General features: G+C 41.1%; 1 protein-coding gene across 2 annotated transcripts in view; it reads left to right on the forward strand.

The window, feature by feature from the left end:
* PXYLP1 (2-phosphoxylose phosphatase 1) overlaps positions 1–21,352 on the forward strand; it is a 48,947-nt gene extending 27,595 nt beyond the window's left edge. For both annotated transcript variants that reach the window (XM_063408364.1, XM_063408365.1), the window contains exons 3-6: positions 8,437–8,598; positions 9,474–9,600; positions 17,525–17,664; positions 19,030–21,352. In XM_063408364.1, the coding sequence (XP_063264434.1) occupies positions 8,437–8,598; positions 9,474–9,600; positions 17,525–17,664; positions 19,030–19,961 (1,361 nt within the window). In that variant the 3' untranslated portion in view covers positions 19,962–21,352. The remainder of the gene's footprint in view (positions 1–8,436; positions 8,599–9,473; positions 9,601–17,524; positions 17,665–19,029) is intronic.
* The last annotated feature ends 682 nt before the right edge of the window (positions 21,353–22,034 follow it).

Consider the following 22,034-nt stretch of genomic DNA (forward strand, 5'->3'; position numbering starts at 1 on the left):
ATGGACACACCCCTTCCTCATCCACCCAGCTCCCCAGCTATGTGAATTTAATCAATTTCTCTTGCCAGGTTAAAGTTTCTCAGTAAGAATTTGAAATATGATGTTCTGTTTCCCAAGTCTGCTGCAGCATTCCTCATGGTCTTCCAAAGTAATTGTTTTTTTTCTGCTGTAGGAAGGGAGATGTCCATGTTTATTTAATAGGATCAATAGAACTGTTGCAGTGGGCTTTAATTTCTGGTGTCAGAATCTGCTGTGCTGAAGGCCACAGCAGAACCATGGCTCTGCAGTATGAAATGCAGGATTCGAGGCTGCTGTAGCAAGCATTTTTCAACACTTTTGATTAGAAGCACTGCCATGAAAAGAGTATTTATTTAATGATATCTGCTACTTGCTTGCTACACCTAAATACTCTTTGTGAATACTTTTTTAAAGTTTGTCCTAGAACTTGACATGTAGGCTACTGGCAATAGGATTGTGCTGCAAAACTGCTTGAAAAGTCTCTAAATTACTATGATGTCTTTCACAGAAGGAAAACCAGCAGCAGCAGTCACAAAATGGAGTGTGGTAAATAGGTACATGTGTCAGGCCATAACTCACCTGGGGCTGAGTGTTTGCAAACTGTTGGGAACTCAGAGGGTATCTGCAGTCTGTTTGCTCCCATTGGCAGCCCCAGGAGCCTGGGAGTTCCTGATGAGTCTGTCTTTGAGTCATCCATTTGCAGAGTTTGGTGGGTAACATTTATAACATTTGTAACATTTCAGGTGTGTGAGGAGGGCAGTGCTCACCTCTGGTGCCCTGCCACAGCTGCAGTCTGAAGGCTGTGTCCCCTTGGAATGCACGCAATTGTTGGGTTGGAATATTGTGGAGAAATTACACTCTGAGGAGCCTTCTTTATCTTCTCAGGGTTTGTTAAGGCAGAGCATTTTGTTGTTGCTATTCCATGTTAAATTTAACCGTGTGCCCTCCTCCACCCCCCTCTATTACCCACCTCCCCCAGAGCTCCCTTCACTCTTCCTTTTTTCTCCATTGTGGTTGTGCTCAGAGAATTTAGCAGCACTGTGGGAATAAAACCTTGAAGCCCAGAGCCTGTTGTGTAGTGAGAGGGCTGTGGCTGCCCATGAACACTTCTGTGCTTGAGGGACCCTTCTGCTCCTCAGCAGGAAGGACACACAGCACGAGTGGAGAGGATGGAAGGGCAAATGCTTGGGGAAGCTGAGTTGTGAAAAACGCAGTGAAGGGATTGAGGCTGAAAAGACACCGAGGATTGTCACTTCTGTGTAGGTTCAGTGTGGACAGATTTTACATTAAAAAAAAATTCCTCTTCAGGTTCTGTAGGGCAAGAGGTTTGATCTAAAGCAAAAGTTACTGGCTTTTTTGTTTAATTAAGCTGCACATTCTAATAAACTAAAAGCCAGTAGAAATTTAAGACTGTGAAAGTTTAGTAGCTCCATTTATATTTTATATAAATACCAAATCTAAAGTTAGAAACTTACATTCACAGGCTTAGAGAGCCTTTCAAAAGACTTTTATAGTATTTTTTTTTAAATAGCACTTGATAGTTTGACCAGTGTGAGGTTAATAAGCCTTTTTTTGTTTGTGTGATTACTCAGCATTCAAATACAGCACATTAGTGATTGTGGCCTTATGCATTATGGATGAAAGCCCTTGCTGTTAATACAGATCTTACCTCCGAGCCAGTCAAAGCCTTTATTTAGTGATACAAAAGAGGAAAATGAGAAAGATGGGTTGTGTGTCACACAGGCACGTTTGAACTTCATTAATACCCAAAGGTGCATTTGCAGTCCAAGGCAGAGCTCTAAAACTGCTCCTGGGGCTGTGCTGCTTGGGGGTGAGGGGGGGGTTTGCAGGGCTCAGACCCGGGGGTTTGCAGGGCTCAGACCCGGGGGTTTGCAGGGCTCAGACCCGGGGGTTTGCCGGGCTCAGACCCGGGGGTTTGCCGGGCTCAGACCCGGGGGTTTGCCGGGCTCAGACCCGGGGGTTTGCAGGGCTCAGACCCGGGGGTTTGCCGGGCTCAGACCCGGGGGTTTGCAGGGCTCAGACCCGGGGGTTTGCCGGGCTCACACCCGGGGGTTTGCCGGGCTCAGACCCGGGGGTTTGCGGGGCTCACACCCGGGGGTTTGCGGGGCTCACACCCGGGGGTTGGCAGGGCTCAGACCCGGGGGTTTGCGGGGCTCACACCCGGGGGTTTGCAGGGCTCACACCCAGGGGTTTGCGGGGCTCACACCCGGGGGTTTGCGGGGCTCACACCCGGGGGTTGGCAGGGCTCAGACCCGGGGGTTTGCGGGGCTCACACCCGGGGGTTTGCGGGGCTCACACCCGGGGGTTGGCAGGGCTCAGACCCGGGGGTTTGCGGGGCTCACACCCGGGGGTTTGCAGGGATCAGACCCCGGGGTTTGCAGGGACCACACCTGGGCCTTGCAGGGGTCATACCCAGGCTCACAGGATGGCAGAGCTTGGCAGTGCTGTGCTCAGGTTGCTGCATTTCTCCACTGGCAGTGTACCTGCACAATGTGCTCCTCAGCCCATGTGTGCTTAGCTGTTTTCTCCAGATTGCTTTTCAGATCTTTTCCAGATTGTTTCTTCGCCTTTTTCCCCTCACCTCAGTCGTTTTCAAGAATTCCTGCCTCTTCTGGGTTGTTCCTCTGTACAGTACTCCTGTCCTAGCTTCCATTTGTTCAGGGAGAGAGCAGCTAGAAGAAGAGCTGAGGGCTGAGCTGTTTAACCTGGACAAAAGGAGTCTCAGAGGGAGTTTCTCTCTCTCCAGCCTCCTGAAAGGAGGTTGTAACCAGGTAGGAATCAGTCTCTTCTCCCAGGTATCAAGCAACAGGCCAAGAGGCAATTGCCTAAAGTTGTGCCAGGGGAGCTGCAGGCAGGATATGATGAAAAATGTGTGGATGTGACATTTGGGGCCAGGTTTTAGTGGTGCTGGGTTAACAACTGGATTCAGTGATCCTAGAAACCTTTTCCAACCTTAAAGATTCTATGAATCTGTGAAGTCCACATTCATCAGCAGACTTTCAGAAGCCTGAGTGTTCTGCTCTGTGCTAGGCAGCCTTGTTACTGCCCTGGTAGGAGCAGAAAGGGGTGGGGGAAAGGTGGAAGTGGATAAATAACTTTTTGTGCTCTCTGACATGCGTGTTTGCTTTTTTTTACCCATCAGCTTAAGGTTACTTACAGTGGGGTTGCTGTTTTTCATTTCTGCTGTGTGGCTGCATTTCTATTTGACTGTTTTAAATGGTATGTTTGCATAGGACTGAAAGAACCTTCTGTATTATAAAAGATGAGAACTTCAGCTCCCTGTTAAGTCAGAAAATTGAGACTAACATGGCTACTTGTGCTGCTGCTTCTCAGGCTGCTTGGAGCTACAAGGGAAAACAGCAATGGAAACCAGTTTTATTGCCTATCTTTCTGATTTTAGGTAAAAGTTGTTGATTCTTTTTCATGGATAAATGTGTTTCTTTTTGGTATACAGTGTTTCTACCTTTTGTGTGTCAAGCTGAAAGGACTGCAGGAGGGAGAGAAATTGATAATGAAGAGATTTAGTGTTTAATTTGGTGTTCTTTCTACATGAATTGCACTTTATTGTGTGTTTGGTTTTCTGCTGTACTGAATTCTGTCAAATTCATGTCAGTTTTGTAGCCCTAATGTGTATCTGCCTCTCTGCTTGGGCTTCTGAGCACAATAGCTGATCTGGTAAACTTGATATTTTTCCAGAGGGGATTAGTTGCTGTGTAGGAATTGTTACGATCATTCCACTGAAAGCACTTCTGAGGGACTGTCTCTCTTGCTTGGAAACTACTTGGCTAATATTTGGGGAGTTTCTGTATTTTGTGGCATTCAGGAACTTGGTGTGGGGGAGTATGGAAGTCAGACAATTCACTCTTTGCTCTTTAATTAGGTCCTAATTAATGTATATGGAAATAAAACCATACTCATAGTGCTTGAGACGCCACTGGGTTTGCTCTTAAATACATTTATTACTCAAGCTGTTGACTTCTTTTTACAATATGGTCTTCACATTCTGTGGTGTGATTTAAAATAAGTGTTCATGGAGTTTTTTTGTTTAATTCAACTCAGTATCGGAATTCGGATTTTATTTCTTTTGAATTGTGTTGACTTAAAAAATAATCTGAGTTTGGAGCTGCAAGAATTCTTGAATGAGTGATTCTACAGCAGTATTCAGGTGTGATTCTGTGTGACCAGTGCCCCTCTGTCTCACAAGGCAGCAGTTGCTGTTTTATCCATCAGGTCTTACTTCTGTCTGATAGCAGCCTGTGTATTTAGTTTTACTTCAATTTCAGCCTGATGGGACCCTGGGAAGGGTTGCATTGAGCTCTTTCCTTTTATTGTTTCTGTAACTTACTGCATTTTCTTCCTCACTGTAACTTTTTCAAAATGATTGTTTCAAAGTAGTTTTTATGTAGCTTCTTTAGTTATAAAAATAAGTTTATGAATATTGGGAGATAAAATGTGATCTCTTTCCCTTTCTGTTGTCAAGCTACCTCTGTAATAAGATGTCCATATTCTTTATAGTTTCAGTGTTGGCAAAGCTTCCAGTAGATGATGAAATATGTTTCAGATCTATTTTATTAACTGCTCTGGCTGCGGTAAATGCACATCAAAATCATCTGTTCCATTTCTGGTTTACATTGTATTCCTGTTGTAGTGAAACATGGGCTTTGAAAGGCACAGCAGTGGAAAAATCCTGCTCAAAACCTCTCTTAATCATAGATTTAAGTATGACTGTGTGCACACTGGCAGCCTTCTGTTTTGGGCAAGTGCATGTTGCTGTGAACTAAAAGAGAAATTCACATAAAATAGTGCTAAGCTGTACAAAACAATGTTAAAACTGTGTAGCATATTCTGACCTTGTAATGATTTATAACTGGAAGAGCAGAACTGAGTATAGAAAAAAAGGACAGATTTCAGCTTCATGTGAGGGGCTATTAAAACTTTATTTTTATTTATTTTTCCCTTTCCTCTGTGAGCTGTATCAGTTCAGTACTGTTTGTAGTTTTGCCCACTGCAAACGGACCAGAAATCCATGTGGGAGACAAAGGTGGGATTGGCACTGCAGAGGAGGACTGTCAGTAGGGAAATAGGATAGAAATTGGATACAGAGAGACAGTCAGCTCTTCTTCAAAGAGCTTTAGAGAACTGCTCTGCGTGATGCAGGGAGTTCAAAAATGAAGGACCAAAGTGAGCCTGCTGTGCAAAGGGAGCTGGAGAGGACGAGGTGTGTGAAGCAGGACTGGAGAGCCAGGAAATGGGATAAATGAGGACAGCAAGGGAGCACGAAGGGCAAGTCCTTGAAATGAGAAGGGAGGGAGAAAGGAGAGAGCACCATAAATACATGGGGCACTGACAATGGCCAGGGCATGGTAGGAGATGAGGAAATAGTTGAGAGACAACTAAGAGCACGGAAAATATCTCTGTTGTTACAGCAGGCAGAAATACAAAGAGAAGATGTGGGAAGATGTGTTACTGGGGATGCTCATCCCAAAGCTCTGAACTGTTCCAGCTTCTGAGGAGCTTTAACAGGGCTCAGGAGGACCAGCGTGGCTGGGTGGGCTCTTCAGGGTGACTGTGCTGAGCCACAGGAAGGCAGCTCCAGCTGAGATTCATCTCTCCTTGGTCTTGTGTTGTCATTCTTCCCTGTTGTCCCCCTCATCCCTCCTTATCCCCATTCCCCCAACTCTGAAATAGTTGTTCTTTTCATGTATATGCACCTGGTGGAGATTTTCAGGAGACTGCAGAGACTGGTGCCCAGTTCATGTAATTCCTTTTTCTATTTAGCTACATTAAATAGACAATCCATGTATTTGCCTAGGTAGTTTGATTGCCATTATTTTAACCTAATATGTGTTTTTTAACACATAGTTTAGTGTGTTAAAAGCAAATACTGCTCATCATGTGTCTTTTCTTCTCCCTTGTGTAAGCCAAGAATATTCACTGTGCAGTAAGGTCAAGTTTTACCTGCTATGACATGAACTTTTGATATTTCTAATCTCTGAGTCTGTTTCCAGTCCACAAAATATTCTTAACTTGTACACATAGTGCTCTACTGAATTAAGAGTCTCCTTTAAAATGTTCTTTCAGTTACTTTTTAAACTGCAAACATGCATTCTGGCAGTCCTGCAGATGTTATTTGTATTATTCAATTTTATTCTTAGTGTTCAATGTTATTCTTAGTATTCAATGTTGTTCTTAATCTTCAGTGTTATTTTTAATATTTTACAGAGAGTAGATGCTTCTCTGTAAGATTTAGTGCTTTTCCTTATTCCTAAATTTGTCAGGCAGTGTTATGGTATTTATTCAACTAGTTTGATTAGAAATGAGACTTGCTTTCTGCAAACAAGGTCTTTGGCCTCAGGAATCACAGGCACTTGACTTGAAAAAGCTGCTCTGTTGGCTTCTGTCCTTAATAGTCTCAGTACAAGGATGTGATCAGTGTTTTGTTGTTAAAACTGCCTTAGATAAAAAAAATTAGGATCTTTATTTTGCTTTTAAATCTCCCAACCAAAATTTAGGATCAGAGTTAACTTGGAGTTTTTGCTGTTGGGGTATGGTTCCCCATCTGCTGAAACTCTCCTGGGTCTGAGCTGATTTGAGCTGCACGACCTCTTGAGTGCTTCAGCCAGCGCTGTGTCTGTGACATTCAGGGAGCTGTAGCAGTGTTTGTTTGTGGATTGCTCTAGAGAGAATTGTTGCAGAAAGCTGAGAGTTGTTGCTGTAACCTTTTCTGGCTTGGAAACTTGGCTAACAGAACTTACCTTTAATTTGCCATTTGTGCTGTGGACAGCTGCTGTCTGTAGTGCTGTTTGCTTGCAGAGTCCAGTCACTGTTGCATCACATTCTTGTGTTTGGGATTTATTCCCCAAGTACAAATGTACTGCACAGCCCCAGAGTTCCCAGCCTCTGGTGGATCTTGCCAAAGCTCTGTGTTACTGCCAGGTCCTTGGGCAGGGGTTTGCAGTGGCTCACAGAATGTGTGTCTAAGCAAGGAGGTAAAAAGTGAATCTGGATAAAGGCTGCAATGGCAGCTGGGTTCTACAATTAAAAGTTTAATTACAGTTTAATATTCTCACCAAACACAGCTGAAAGAAAAATCTGAAGCAGCTTAATGAAAATTTCAAGTCACTGCCCTGGCAGGTATCAGCCTTGTCAACAGCACTAGCAAGGCTGTGGAAAACGCTTGGGTTCTGGTTTTGGCAGACAAAGAGAAACCACATTAAATATTGCAAATGTAATGTATTGTAGTGTAAGAATGAAGAGCCTGTGTTCATTACTGGCTATGTGTTCTTAAAATCTATGTGTGTTTTGCTTTGGTTTGCTGTCTTCATTGGTTTTCCTGGAATATACAGCTATTTATTGTGGAACAAATGCACCTCTGAAATTGGAACTGGGAGCCAAGATGGAACTGAGAAACTGATACAGAAGAGTTTGTAAAGTTTTGCTTTGAGATTTGTTGTCTCATCTTTTCTTTCTTTCTTCTTCTTTTTTTTTTTTTTTTCTTCACACAAAATAGAAGACAGGGTAAAAATATGAACATTTTCCTCTTTTTCACCTCTAAAGCTTCTGATTTGAATTCCAGAAAATAGAATAGAGACATTTGTTATTACAAGTGTAGTCTGGTAAGACTTATAAATTACCTGATGCTCTTACATCAAGGCAGGGCCATTACAACTCTGGCCCTACATTTAGATATGCTTCAGCTTTCAGCTACATGTCAGCAGACTTAGTGGGGGTATTTCTGTTAGTTTCTTCTCTGTGTGTGTTTATTGCATTTCTTTGTGTTTCACAATTTTTTGGGTAGTCTCAATTTTATTCCAAGAAATAAATTTTCTGTGCCTTTTTCTTTTTTTTTTTTTTTTGATAAACCTGAATCTTTAAGGTTGACAAGGTGCAAGGTGGCAATATAAGGGCAGAGATTAGTGAGTAAAATGATAAATAATCCAGTTCTCCAATCCTGACTGCTTTGTTTGCCCAGTGGTTTGTGCTACCCTCATCATAACTGTGCTGTGTCTTTTGCTGATGTCCTTCAATGTCAGTTTTTAAGTTAAAATGATGAGAGACAGCCAGACCTGTTGTGTTTTTTATGTGATTCATGCTATAGACTGATAGGAAAAATAGGAAAAGCAGCTTCAAGAGGAGTGCAAAACCCAGAGTTGTTCTACATCCAGGTCTGTTCCTGAAGTCTTAGCCAAGCATTGACTTAGCCAGAGAGCTCTTCTGGACTATGTAAATCAGGGGAAAAAAAATCACAATGAGGTTGTTGCATACTGTTGAGAGACATCCTTTCATTAATCCATAATCTTTGTGCTTAGTTACTTAAAACTAATGAAAAAAAAGTCCTAATCCTATACGTCTCTAAAGTCTCCTGAAGGTGTATGGTGTATGTTTTGTATCTTCCAGTGCATTTAATCCCAGTGAACCCTGTCAGGGAGGATGGGTTGAACCCCAAGAGCCGGAAGAGGATAATGCCTGACCTGCTGACGGAGCCTCCTGCCATCGACCCCCTTTACGAAGCTCGCGTGTACTGCAACGTTCCCAGCATTGCTGAGCGCAGCATGGAAGGTGGGATGGGGGTCACACCTGGGCTTGTTTCTTTGTGCTCTTAGTAGAATTGTTAACTCTGTGCCTTGTCAGTTCATTGCCTGGAGAAGGTGGAGCAAATGTCAGCTGGTCCCTGAATTACATTAAGCTGTTCAAAACATGCTGCTGCTCTTTCCGTCCCTTTGTGTCCTCTTTGTTGTCTTGATTTTTGGAAATTGTTCTGTGTCCAGCCAGTAGTCAACAACAGATTGAAAACTGAAAGGGTTGGGAGAGGTATAAATATTTAATATTTGAGTTGTAATTCTTGTTACCCGTCAGCTGCATTTCAAACAGTTCACTTGGAATTCTGGAAGAAACACCCCACAGAAGTAATTAATTTTGGAATTCCAAGCCATTAGACATGGTCAGCTAGAAGGTATGTTTGCATTCTTTACTCCACAGCAGCTGCAGCAAGTTTAAATGAAGTCCTTTATTAACATATCCAAATAATGGTTATCAAATAAATCACAAACTAGTATATGAAAAAAATCCAGATTAGACATGCTGCAAAATCCCTCATTCTGATGGGGATCAGAAGAGAGGCATTATAAAAGTGAAATAGCCTTGTTGTATTGACAGAGTTCAGTGCTTGAGTAATGTTTTGTGTGATTGGTGGACTTCAGATGTACTGTGGAGATGTGCTAAGAACCTCAGTCTTGTATAACTTGTCTTGCAATCTGAAGTGAAATCTTTCTTGGGTTGGTAAGTTGTAATGTCCTAGGGGTATTTTCTTTCATTTCAATACCAAAGCTATCAAGCTAATGACACCTGCTTTTTTTTTATTAAAGAAATTTGACGTAGGTAACATTCTCTCTCTCTCTTTTTTGTTTTGTTTTGTTTTCCCTTCCTTCACTCAGGTCATGCCCCTCATTATTTTAAGCTGGTGTCAGTTCAAGTGCTGATTCGACACGGCGATCGGTATCCTCTGTACGCCATTCCCAAGACAAAGAGACCTGACATCGACTGTATGTTGGTGCCCAGCAGGTAAAATTCTCAGAGTTTGTCTTTACTAAGCTCTTTTATTGCTTGAGAATCATTTTTTCCTCTTCAGTTAACAATTTGTGCAGCCTGAAATGTGTTGTGGCTTCTGACCATTGTGTATTGCCATGGTTTAAAAAACCAACCCCTGCATCACTGGAGAACAGTATTTCCTTTGAAACGAGAACTATTACATGTTACCAGTTCAGATCAGAGTAAGTTCTTCATATTTCTTTAAAAAGCAAAAGCTATTTAGTTAAATATTTAGGTTGCCATTCCTTTTAGATAAGTTTCTACATTTTGAAAATGTAAGTGCACTGTTTGAGATGATCTCTTCAGCTCAGCATGCTTCCCTTCATCTGAATACAAAAAGCTCTCAGGCAGTTCAACACTACCTTAAGAAAATCGATATTTTTATTTTATATTATTTTTTCTTTTACTCTTCAGAAATACAGGCTATCAGTTTTCCCTTAATGATTTGTGTCAAAATTCAGGAAAAAATGGAAGCTGTACATTTAACTATTAAAATACAAGTTAACAGAAAGTGGTAGTGTTTGCTACTTGACAACTACCCCTTTCCTGAAGTTGCCTCTCTTTGTTTAGACCTGTCACAAGTTAGTTATTTGTGTCCAACTGCCATTAAAACATCATTTTCCTTTCTGTTTCAGTATAATGCTTTTGTCTAACGTCATCTTTGTCGGTTGCTGAACACTGTTTTCACACCTGAATCACTTAGAGCTGCAGATATGATCTGAATTGCTTCTTTGTGGCAGAAGCTTCATTTTGTGTTTAGAGTCTAATCACTGATACAGATGAATTATAGTGTACAGCAGTAGAAAAAAACCAGTGATGATGTAATTGCCTAACCTTTGCCATGGCTCGTTTGATTACATGTAAGTACTTTTAAGTAAGATGATGATGATTTTTCAACAGAGGACTTATCAGTGAATCTACTGAATACTTAAGAGAAAAATACCAAGATTCGTTGGCAAAACCTCTGGGCAAATCAATCCCTTCATGCTGCTGTCCCCTCAGCAGTGTCAGGTGTGGAGATTTCGATGGCTGAGGGCTGTGTGTTGTGTTCCTGCATACATTACTCAGGAAAAGAGGCACAGTAGGCACACAAAACAGTGTAGATGGACCATAAATACTTTTTTCAGAATGGCATGGAATCTCCTCTCTTTCATTCCACACCAGAAAAGCAAGAACATGATTTCTTTATTCACAAATGGATTTACTCTGTTTTGCTGGAACTGTTAATGCCACACTGAAAGTACATTTCACCTTAGTGCCTGGGAGGATCATGGAGCAGATCTTCATGGAAAGAATTTTTTAGGCAAGTGCAAGACAAAGAGATGATCCAGGACAGCCAGCACAGCTTTACTCAGGGCAAATATGCCTGACCAGTCTGGTGGCCTTCTGTGGTGGGATGACTGAGATGGTGGTCAAGGGAAGACTGACCAGTGTTGTCTACCTGGAGTCCTGTGAGGCTTTTGGTGTTGTTCCTCGTGGCGTCCTTGACTCCAAAGTGGAGAGATGTGGATTGGAAGGATTGTTCAGGGGATGAGGAGTTGGCTGAATGGGTGCAGAGGTGATCAGTAGCTCTGTGTCCATGGAGGCCAGTGATGAGGGGTGTCCCTCAGGGCTCTGGCTCCAGTGCTCTTCAATATCTTCACTGCTGACATGGACAGAGTGCACTCTCAGCAAGTTTACAGCGACAAGAAATTTATGTCTAGCTTGAGAAATGGAGCCATGAGAAACTCGAGAGGGTGAAGAAGTTCAAGGGGTTCATCTGGCTCAGGGCAATCCTAGACGTGGGTGCAGACTGGGAGGAATCACTGAGAATAGCCCTGCAGAGGGCTTGGGGGTTCTCAAGTGAAAAAGATGAAAACCTGGGCACAAGCCAGCAGTGTGCACTGGCAGCCCACGAGGCCGGACATCGCCTGCTGCTTTTCTGTGGTCACACTTCAGCTTCCACCAGAATGCCTGTTTTGTCAGGAGGTGTCATCCAGGGTCTGCTCCAACATCCTTCAGAAGTTGGATTTCCTTGAGAGGTACCTAACCCCAGGAGCACTCTGTGCCCACTGCAAACTGAGTGGCTTCCTGAAGTCAGATGTGCATTTCTGAGACTGCAGAGAGGAGACCAAACTTCAGTTATCTCTGCCACAGAGTGCAGTGGGAGATATTTAATAAAAAATTAATTTTCCTAAGAAGATGGAAAATGAATCATTTGCTAATAGCTATGATAACATTTTTAATGACCTACCTATAAAGGGTGAGATTATTTTCAGCATGAAATACTAAGTAGAGAAATATGATCCAGATCATATTTCTGCTGGAGTTCCTAAAGGCTCTGATCTTCTGGTCTTTCTTAATATCTGTCATGCTAGAATGAATGTGACAAAGCTTTACTGAAAAGATGTTAACTGCAAGTGACAGTGTTAGATGAGTAACTGTGTTTCTCAATATTAGTGTGCCACGTGAGATCTCAGTTTTGTATTTGTCAGAAAAGCTTTTATAGCTGTTTCCACTTCAGTTTCAGGCAAGGAGTACAACATGAGGGCCCTGGAGTGAGAAAAACTGTCCATAAAAGGCAAGGAACAGTGTGGCTTTGACACAGAGTGACCAAGTGGAGCAGCTGAGAGGGCACAGTCAGGCTCTGAAGAGGCCAGAGGGGGATGCCCGTGGCTCTCACAGATTTGTGACACATTAGAGCATCACCGTGTAAATGACACATCCCTTACCACTCAGAGCCACTGAAAGGCCTTGTCTTCTCAAGAACAAAATCTATGTAAAAGAGCATCTCCTCTCCTAATTTAGGGCAGCAGAAAGATTAAAGGAGTTGGCTCTGTACCATTTAGTCCAGATGTGTTAAAGCTGACCTTACTGAGTAAAGCTAGACTTAAGCCATTGTTTTGAATGGAACATTCATTACTTCAGCATCAGGAAGTGATTTGCTGTGTTTGGCTGTCAGGCTTATATTCCTTTGTGATGTAAATTTGGTGCTTGATTGTAAATGTATTTATATGGGGAGTGTGACAGGGTCTGTAATCACCGCCTGTGAGGGTTTCTTGCTGCTGTACGGTGGAGTTGAGGTGTCTGATGGAGAGTCTGGCTTGGTTAAGCTTTCTAACATCAGATAAGTAAGCTGCTCATATGCAGGCTGCTCTTTATTTGACTTGGCATTCAGCTGGTGGAATTCATTAATTAAGCAGATTATGCCACAGCCCCACAGCTAATGGATATGCAAAATACCCTTGAGGTCACGCGTGGCTTTTGTGAATTATGGATTGTGACATATAAGTGTGGAATGAATATAAGCAAATGGATTAAATGCTTTGGAGATTTCTTCCATCTAAAACTTCAATTAATATTACTGTTATCAATTTTATTGTTCTGGATGCAAATTTTCAAAGGGAACCAAATAATGCATACTTTTTTCCTCAAGAAAATCACTTGAATGATGTTATGGAAATCTGTTCATTGTAGTGTTTGCTTGTGGGGGAAATAAATTAATCCCACACATTTTTTTCCTTATGTAGCTCACATTTATAGTGTCAAAAGTAAAAAATAAATATGCAGTGTTTCTTAACTGAGTTTGTATGTGAGAGGGAGAAGAAATGCTTTTTGGAAGATGCTAAAATGATTTCAGAGGACTGCTATAATTTGATAGTAAGCTGGGTTAATTAGCATATACTTGAAGACATTTTGAAAGGTGTTGATGTTAATCATAAGAAGCTTAGTAACAAATACTGAAATTTTAGGTTCAGTATGCACATGTTTTGAAACTGCCACAAAAATGAGCTGGGAGGTGGGAGATGAGAGAAGTATCATGCTGTGAGCTGAAGGGGGTGTGGATTTGACTTGGAGTGAGGTCAAAGTGGGATCCAGACCAGAATCAGGTGAAGAAAGGTCTCCTGAGGCCTCTGCTGACTTCAGAGAGTCAGGCAGTGCTGGTGTAGATGGAATTACAGAGCCATGGAGTGCTTTGGGGTGCAAGGAGCTCACTGATCCTCTCATTCCAAGCCTCTGCCAGGGGAGCACTGTGGAGTTTGTTATAAAAATGTGCAAACTGCCAGACCTTTCTGAATAAATAATCCCCAACAGTACCACTACTGCCTTAGGATTCTTTTGTAGACTACACTGATCTGTTGTTGGGTTTAGTGGCTCTTTCCATTCATTTGTTTTCTAAAAAGCCCACAGTGTAGTCCTTTGATCTCACACTTTTTTTTTTGCCTACTTGAACTTCACAGAAAACACATGTTATTTTTGCTTGATGTTGTAAAATTTTTTTTTTACATTTTAGGTAAAGAGAAAGGGACTTGCTCTTGGTACAGTTTGCAGGCAGAATCCTGTGTTGTATGATTACAAAAAAGTCATGTTTGTGTGTCTGAAGCCTGATGGGATCAGGTTTACTCACTTAGTGATGCACTGAGGGCTCTGCAGCTCCTTGTGAGAAGCCTGGTCCTCTCAGCTTTTGCCATACATTTTTGTATCAACTCCTCAAGGAAAAAAGAAATTTTATTGAAGGACGCCAGCTCTGTTCCTGGCAGAAGTACAAAATACAGTTCAAATAGTCGTGCAATATTTCTTTCTATGTACACTGGTTACAGTGTAGCAATAAAAGGTGATATTGAACCATTTTAAGACCTTTGCAAATAAGATATTTAAATGTTGATTAAGGATTTAAATGTTGGTCCATTTTAATGCTAGTACCAGAGTATTCAATCTGGGATCTATTATCCCAGTGTTTAGGTTGTAAACAACAAAAAGATCAGCTGAATTAATTATTAGAGGGAAAAGAAACATCCTCCTTTTTGTTACAGATAAAATTTATTCTATTGTACACAAGTAAAATCATTAAAAGGCAAATTAACAGTTTTTAAATAAAGGAAACCAATGTTAAAATTGGGAAGTGTGGCTATTGTTAGTGGGTTTAAATGAAAAGCTGTTCCATTTTCTGACAAATATTTTTTATACTCCTACCTTTTGCAAATGTGGTAGCTTGCCATTGTAAGGCCAGGAAAATTACAGATGGATATCTCTTTAGTTCATTTTTATTTTCTGATTACTCTTATGGAAATAAAATTTTAAGGATAATTCAGTCTTTTCAACTGTACTACTGAGCAATTTCCTTGGCTTCCTGCTCCAGCAGCCCCAGCAGCCTCGGCCGTGTTGCCTGGATACTCCATCTCCTGCAGCATCTGTAAATTGGCCAATTCAACAGGAGGATTCATATTCTAAATAAAAGCCAAGTCTTGGGGAGGGAGGGGGAAGGCTTTGTCAGCTGGGAGCCCGAGTGCTGCTGCAGATCTTGCTGCTGAGGAAAATAGGTGTTTGTTTGCCCAGTTGTACAGGGATATCTATTTAAGAAGAAATAATCTTTGAATTTCTGTTCAGAAAGATGTCCAACAGTCATAATGCATTTCTGCTTATCGTGTGCTCACTTTAAATACAGCGTAATCCAAAGTTAAATAATTTGCATCTCCATCTCTAATATTATTAATATACTGTATTAATACACTGGAATATAAAATCATCAATTATCATCACTTTTGTAATTTTATCTTGAAAGTTAATTTATTTTGCCTGCTATTTTTTCAGAAAAATCCTTTTGCAAAATACAGATAAATACTTTTCTTTCTTCTTTCCTTTCTTTCTTCACACAAGTGATTGCTGGCAGTTTTATCAGCACAGATTTGATTCTATTAGAATTCTTTCAGTCTTTTGTAAGCAAAGCAGCAAAAGAAGCAGAATGGAAAATGCAGTTCTCTTAGTTTTCTTTCACGTGTATTTGCAGAACTTGTTGATTAAGTGAACAGAATTTAAGGAAAATTTTGATTGTCAGTTTATTCTTGTGTAGAGTTTTATAAAGTTCAAAATTTAGAAAACTGGTGGTTCAGCCTGCTACCTCTGTAATAAGCTTAAAAACCCATGGGCTAATGGGTGTAATTTAATTTTCTCAACTTAATTATTCCATTTTTAGATGTCACTGCTGGGCTGTGAAAATAGTGCAATGTGCAAAATGTTGTGTTGGAAATTTTTGTCTGGAGCTGGAGTGAGCTTCTAATGTATGATTGTACAACAGGAAGCCTTCACTGCTCGAGAAACATAAACCAGCCTTTGTTCCTTTCTCTGCTTTGGAAATACTAATCTTCACTTGCCCTGCTAAAATTACAATATACAGAAGAAGCTGTGGATTTAGCATATCATAGGTTGTCTGGTTTTCCTTTAATTTGAAGTTAAAATGAAAAAATTAGTGTGATTTTTAATCTCATTATGCTTTTTGTCTCATTTTGAATTTTTTTCTTACTGGCAGTTGTGGCATAATTATAACATTTTCCTGCCAGGATTTTTTTTTTCCTGAAAAGAAATGAAATACTGGAAAATTCAAGTTTTATGAAATGATATGAGCTGCCTTTCTGTTGACAGACACTGATTCTTATGAGCCCTCCTGTATATGCAGGCGGTGAGCAGAGCTCTGCAAGAGGTCCTCTCATGTATGAGAGCTTCTCAGTTGGCTCTTCTCAGTAAGCATGGATGTGTTTGTCCCAGTAAACTTTCAGATTTTGATCTGAGATTCCAGACTCTCATTGATGAGATTCCAGACTCTCAATCCTGCTTTAGTGGTGTTACTGCTCCCTCTGGTGAATCCTGCAACTCGGGTTTCTTTTTAAGACCTGATGCTTTTATATTAAAAATAGTTTAACATTCTAACAAATGTAAATATGAGCAGTAAACACAAATCCCAGAGTTCTGTAAGAAATCCCTGACAAAGTTTATTTTATATATGTTTGTTTCTTATATGTTTGTTTTATATAATTTTTAAGAAACATGAAAATATAGTACTTGTATTCAAGCTGAACATCCTATTAAGACAAGAACCATGTGGAGCAGAGTTGGGTTGCCAAGCAGTTTCTGATTTAGTTGTGCACAAAATTAGAGAGGTGACTGTGTAAACTTTGATAATTGCTGACATTTAATAAAAAAGTCCCTCTCATGTAATGCATTTCTGCTGTAGGAATGTGATCACAGATTTATTTTTTAAAGGTTCAGTTTACCTTTAGGTTACATTGTAGCTTTCTGCACAGCAGTACCACAGTGAGCTGAGTCCATGGTGTATTTGAAATTTTCAGTGCAGTGTGGGAGATCTAAGCTTTTTTTCACTGACTTGAACTCTGTTTCAGTGAATTAACTTGGATATTTTAGTGAATATCTCTTCCAGCTGCATTCATTACTTGCATGTTGGCAGTATCTTACCTGTGTATGTGTCCAGCAGTGGCCTCTTTCTTCCTGGATAAAAGTGCAGGACCCCAAACAGTGATTCCAGTTTTAAAGGGGCCACTGGGTCCTGCTTTCCAGTCCCACATAACTGAGACTACATGTGCCATTTGATTTGAGGCTGAAGGAAGTAGAAATAAAGGCTGAGATTGTTGTCAGCATTGTACATTACAAAATCTGAGAATTCCTTCAAGATCATCTACTTAAAGTACTGTATCTGAATCCCTTTAGATTGTTACTGCCTTTGGCTGTGCTGTTAAAGAGGTAATCCTTGAAGAGGTACTTCAGAAACTGGAGAGATATTTGGAGGTTTTTTTAAGGATTTTTTAATATATTCTCATTTTAATTTTAATAGTATTAGTGATTGAATTCAAAGCAACCCCCAGAAATTGTTCTAAGTTACTTAGTGAAAGGTATCATAATTTTAACATGACAAGATATCTGTTTCCCTATAGTTCTTTGACAGTAAGTATTTAGATTTCTTTTCCATACTTGCACAAGTGCTGAGTAAGAGCAGATGTTGTCTCAGTGGGATATAACCTCACATCATGAAATTTCTGAGCTGGCATACTTGGAATACTTGACTGTCTCGAGCTGCTTTCCCATGCGCTTTTGGAAGTGTTCACATTTTGATTTTCTGTCTCTCTAGGAAACCGTCTCATCCTCAGCTTGAAGCCTTCATGAAGCATATGTCCAAAGGGTCTGCAGCCCAAATGGATGGCTCTCTGAGCAGCCTGCCTCACTTCCCCAGCCATTCCCTGTGTGAGATGGGAGAGCTTACACAGACAGGTGAGCTCCCAGCAGCTCTGTCTCGTCCTCTGCTCTGTTAAACACAGTCTGCTTGAAAAGGGATCTTCTGATTCTCTTTATATTGACATAAATGCTTTTTTATGGAAGCTTGTCATGTTGGTCATATCCTAGGCTGTGCTGGGATATGGATAAAGTATTAGACTCTCAACTGTAAAAGTGGCAACAGTTGTAGAAACCGTGCTTGTCCTGTAGCTTGACAATCCTGTTACACACTGGTCAGTCTTGGCATCTCTTTTAACTTCCTTTGTAGCAAGTCAGAGCACTTTTCTTTGATGTTGCTTCACACCTCAGAGCTCCTCTGTTACCCTTGGGACAAACAGCACTTTGTGGTCAGTCTCTCCTGAGGAAGATCTGGTGCTCTGTTACTGACAGGGCTGTGATTCTGAGGGGCCCTGTGTCCCCTGCAGAGATGCTGGTGTAGCAGACAAAGCCGATGTTTGTGTTATGGAAATGCTTTATACCTCTGGTGCCTGTCAAATCCTTGTATGTGCTGGGATCCCTTTGGAAGGAATCCTTGGCCACTGTCAAGCTCTGCACAGTGATATTTGGAGAAAGCAAGGCAAGACACCACTGAGATTGTGTACAACACACGGACTGTGTCACTGAGCCAGCATCTGGGGACTCCTGTGGTTTGTAGCAAGGTATATAGAGGTGTTCTAGTGCATAAAGAGTTCATGCCTATTGCTCTGCTGCTGTGCAAGAGATATGGATTCTGGAGTACAGGTTTTGGCACGTGAGAGGGATACACTCTCCAGCTGGATAAAGGCAGAGTTTTAGCATAAATTATCAAGCAATTTAAATACTCCCTGAAGGAAGATGGAGAAGGAAGCTTGATGCAATTGCTACACCTCACAATTGTTTTGTGAGTTTACACACTAATTTACATTCTGTGTCTTTGTGTCCTGGCTGCTGGTGGCTTTATTGGCTGCCATAAATTTTCAGGACAACAGCATTCCCTGCCTGCCTGAAAACCTGACTGAGGTGCAGTCTTCAAAAACACCTTACTTTTAATCACGTTAGACCCATTCAGTCTTGTCTTAGTCCAGAGAATTGATATTAAACCATTGAGGTTTTAAACGAATTTTATGAAACCAACTTCTTTTCTATATTTCAGGTTAGTTCTTAGAATCTGAGAGATATTGAGGAATAGCACGTTTCTAATGTTTCAGACAGTTTTCTTAATAGTCCTTATAACTGCATAAGTGAAGTTCAGTCTTGTATGTTTATAACCTTTTAACAAATTGTTCATTTATCAGTAAGGCTACTAGCTGTAATTATTGGGTTTTTTTTTTTTCAAAACTGCAAAGATTCTAATCATGTGTTGTAATTTCTGTTGAAACTCAGGGGTTGTACAACATCTGCGGAACGGACAGCTGCTGCGAGAAATTTATATCAACAAACACAAACTGCTCCCTGGTGACTGGACAGCCAAGCAGCTCTACTTGGAGACCACGGGGAAAAGCCGAACCCTGCAGAGTGCACTGGCACTGCTCTACACCTTTCTGCCAGATTTTGACTGGAAGAAGATTAACATCAGGCACCAGTGGAGCACCATTTTCTGCTCGGGAAGCTGCGACTGTCCCATGAGAAACCACTACCTAGAAGAGGAGCAGCGCAGGCAGTACAGCTTACGGGTGAAAAACAACAATTTGGAGAAAATATATGTGGATATGGCAAAGATTGTGGGCATTCCCACCAGGCAGCTGAGGGCTTCTAACCCTATAGATTCTCTCTTGTGCTATTTCTGTCATAATGTCTCATTTCCATGTACTAAAGCTGGCTGCATTGGTATGGAACACTTCAAAGTAATCAAGAGACACCAGTTGGAGGATGAGAGAGAAAGGCAGGAAAAGAAACTTTACTTCTTGTATGCACTATTAGCTACTCATCCTCTCCTCAACCAGACTGTCAATCGGCTGCAGCGCATCGCAGAAGGCAAGAAGGAAGAAGTGTTTGTTCTCTACTCTGCACATGATGTCACCTTGTCACCTGTTCTTAGTGCCTTGGGCATTACAGAGGCCAGATTTCCCAGATTTGCTGCCAGATTAGTTTTTGAGCTGTGGCAGGATGGGAAGAGGCCCAAAGAACACTTTATCCGCATCCTGTACAATGGTGCTGATGTCACATTCCAGACCTCGTTTTGCAAGGATCATTATAAACGTTCCAGCAAGCCAATGTGCCCACTAGAAAAATTTGTCAACTTTGTCAAGAGGGATATGTTCTTAATTTTTAACAGTACAAGCTACTATGATGCATGTCATAGGAAGGCACTGTAGAGAAGGAGGAGGAAAGGAGGCAGTGTTAACTTATGTCAGTGATCTGTTTTCTGACAGAGGCACAGTTCAGTTTTCTTCTTGTATTTTTACGTGTAAGTACAGAAGGGTAATGCTTGAAACATTCTTCAAATAGTTTTATTTTCATTCAGGCTGCAGATGGCCTTCAGCAGAAGAACAAATGCCAAGGGTTATGTGTACGTGTATGATCACAAATGCTGTTAACTGCTGTGATAAACCACGTGGGTGAATGTAACGTGGCCCTTGCTTGATAGAATGAGAGAGCACAGACTTTGTGTTTCTCTCTTCCAGAGCAATACTTGGATAGCATAAGATTAAAGTCAAAACTACCTTTTTTTCCACCACCATCTTGCAATCATTTAAGTGGTTCATGTCAGGGTCACAATGAATTCCAAGTGTCTGCATTAAGGCATTTGTAAGGAATTTTTGAATTTCTTTACTCAGAGGAAACCTTCTAATATTATGGGGCACGTCCTTAAAGCAAAGTGCGTGTCTGTGTGTGTGAATACTTCCCTGAGCATGTACAAATGAGCGTGTGCCTTTTGCACCTCACAGCCCTAGAAACCCTTGGCTATTGTTGCCACTGCCAGAGAAGGGTGTACTGGAAAAGGGATACAAAACTCTACTCTTTGATCGCACTTTCAGCACTTTGAATAGTTCAAACACAGTCTAGAAACATGTAAAGGCCTTGTGACGTTAAAATAGATAGCAAACACTAACAGTACCACTAAACCTGAGTGGGAAATTAGGGCTAGAAATCAGTTTTATGGTGAAGTGTTGGGCCCATTGTGGACACGTTCAAGCTGTTGTGCTATGGAACAAATCAGTATTTTAGGAATTTGCTATGGTGACTGCTTGAGACAGCTTGACTAAATGCTGAGAAAACTTTGTAGTTGAGTTAGTATTTTTATGGACTAGGAAACTCTTTTTTTTTTTTTTGTAAGACCAGACTTGTACATATTGTACTGTGTATATTTATAACACAGTAGATCTTTCTTACTTGTTTAGTTTGTAAAGACTTGTGGAGGTCACTTTTTAGACTTTTTTTCCCTTGATCAGGATGTTTAGACTTCAGAATAAACTGTCTGTTCTGGGTAATTTGAACAATGAGTAGATATGAAAGACTGCTTTCATCTCTGTAGGAGTAGTAAATTGAGAACCAATTTTTAATAGAATTCCTAGAAATTTTATAATGATGGAGGTTTTTTAACCTCTAGAAATAAATTAGTATGTGAGTTGTGATTCACTGGTGCTAGTTTGTCAAAGAAAACATAATTCAGCATAAGTTCTCTGACTCTTGGCATTCCACTCTCTCTCTGTTTTCAATGCTGCATTTGAACACTTTAAATAAAATTCTGGGGTCTCTTTGTGTATTTGTGTGTTATGTTCATTGTGACTTACTTAGCTGTCTGCAGGAACAAGTTGGATATTGTTAAGCTGCTTGTTGCATTTCTGACTTCTGCACTTAATCCGTCCTGGGCCCAGTCTGGGCAGGAGCAAGTAAACATTTCATGAATACTGAACTAGAAATCCTGACAGAATATCTGGGGCTTTTGTACCCCATTGGAGTGGTAACCTTTCTGTCTAGGAGAGTGAATCTGTTTGTCATCATCCCTGCTTGTGTGCTGGAGAGCAAACAGGAAGAGAGAATCTGAAAGGTGAGCTGACTGTAGAAACTAGGTGAAGGGCACCTTTTGCCCAATACAAGTAACAAAGGTAGAGACCCCATAACTTTTCCTTTATGTTGAGGTGCCCCACTGCCTCCTGTCACTGGACAACACAGTAAAGATGTCTCTTATAACTCCCTTCAGGTATTTATACCCGTTGATGAGATTTCCTTGAGCCTTCTCTTCCCAGGGCTGAGCAGACCCAGCTGTACCCTCGTGTCAGGTACCCTTGATCACCTTGGCTGTCAGTGGGGACTCTCCAGTAGCTCCATCTCCCTTGTCCTGGTGTGATCAAGAGCACTGATAGCTGTTTCATCCAAAATGGCCTCTACTGTGGTCACAGCAGTGACAAGAAACCTGGACTGGGGAATTGAAGGAAATCTGGAAC

Source organism: Prinia subflava, chromosome 11 (assembly GCF_021018805.1).
Source record: "Prinia subflava isolate CZ2003 ecotype Zambia chromosome 11, Cam_Psub_1.2, whole genome shotgun sequence".
Taxonomy (NCBI): Eukaryota; Metazoa; Chordata; class Aves; order Passeriformes; family Cisticolidae; genus Prinia; species Prinia subflava.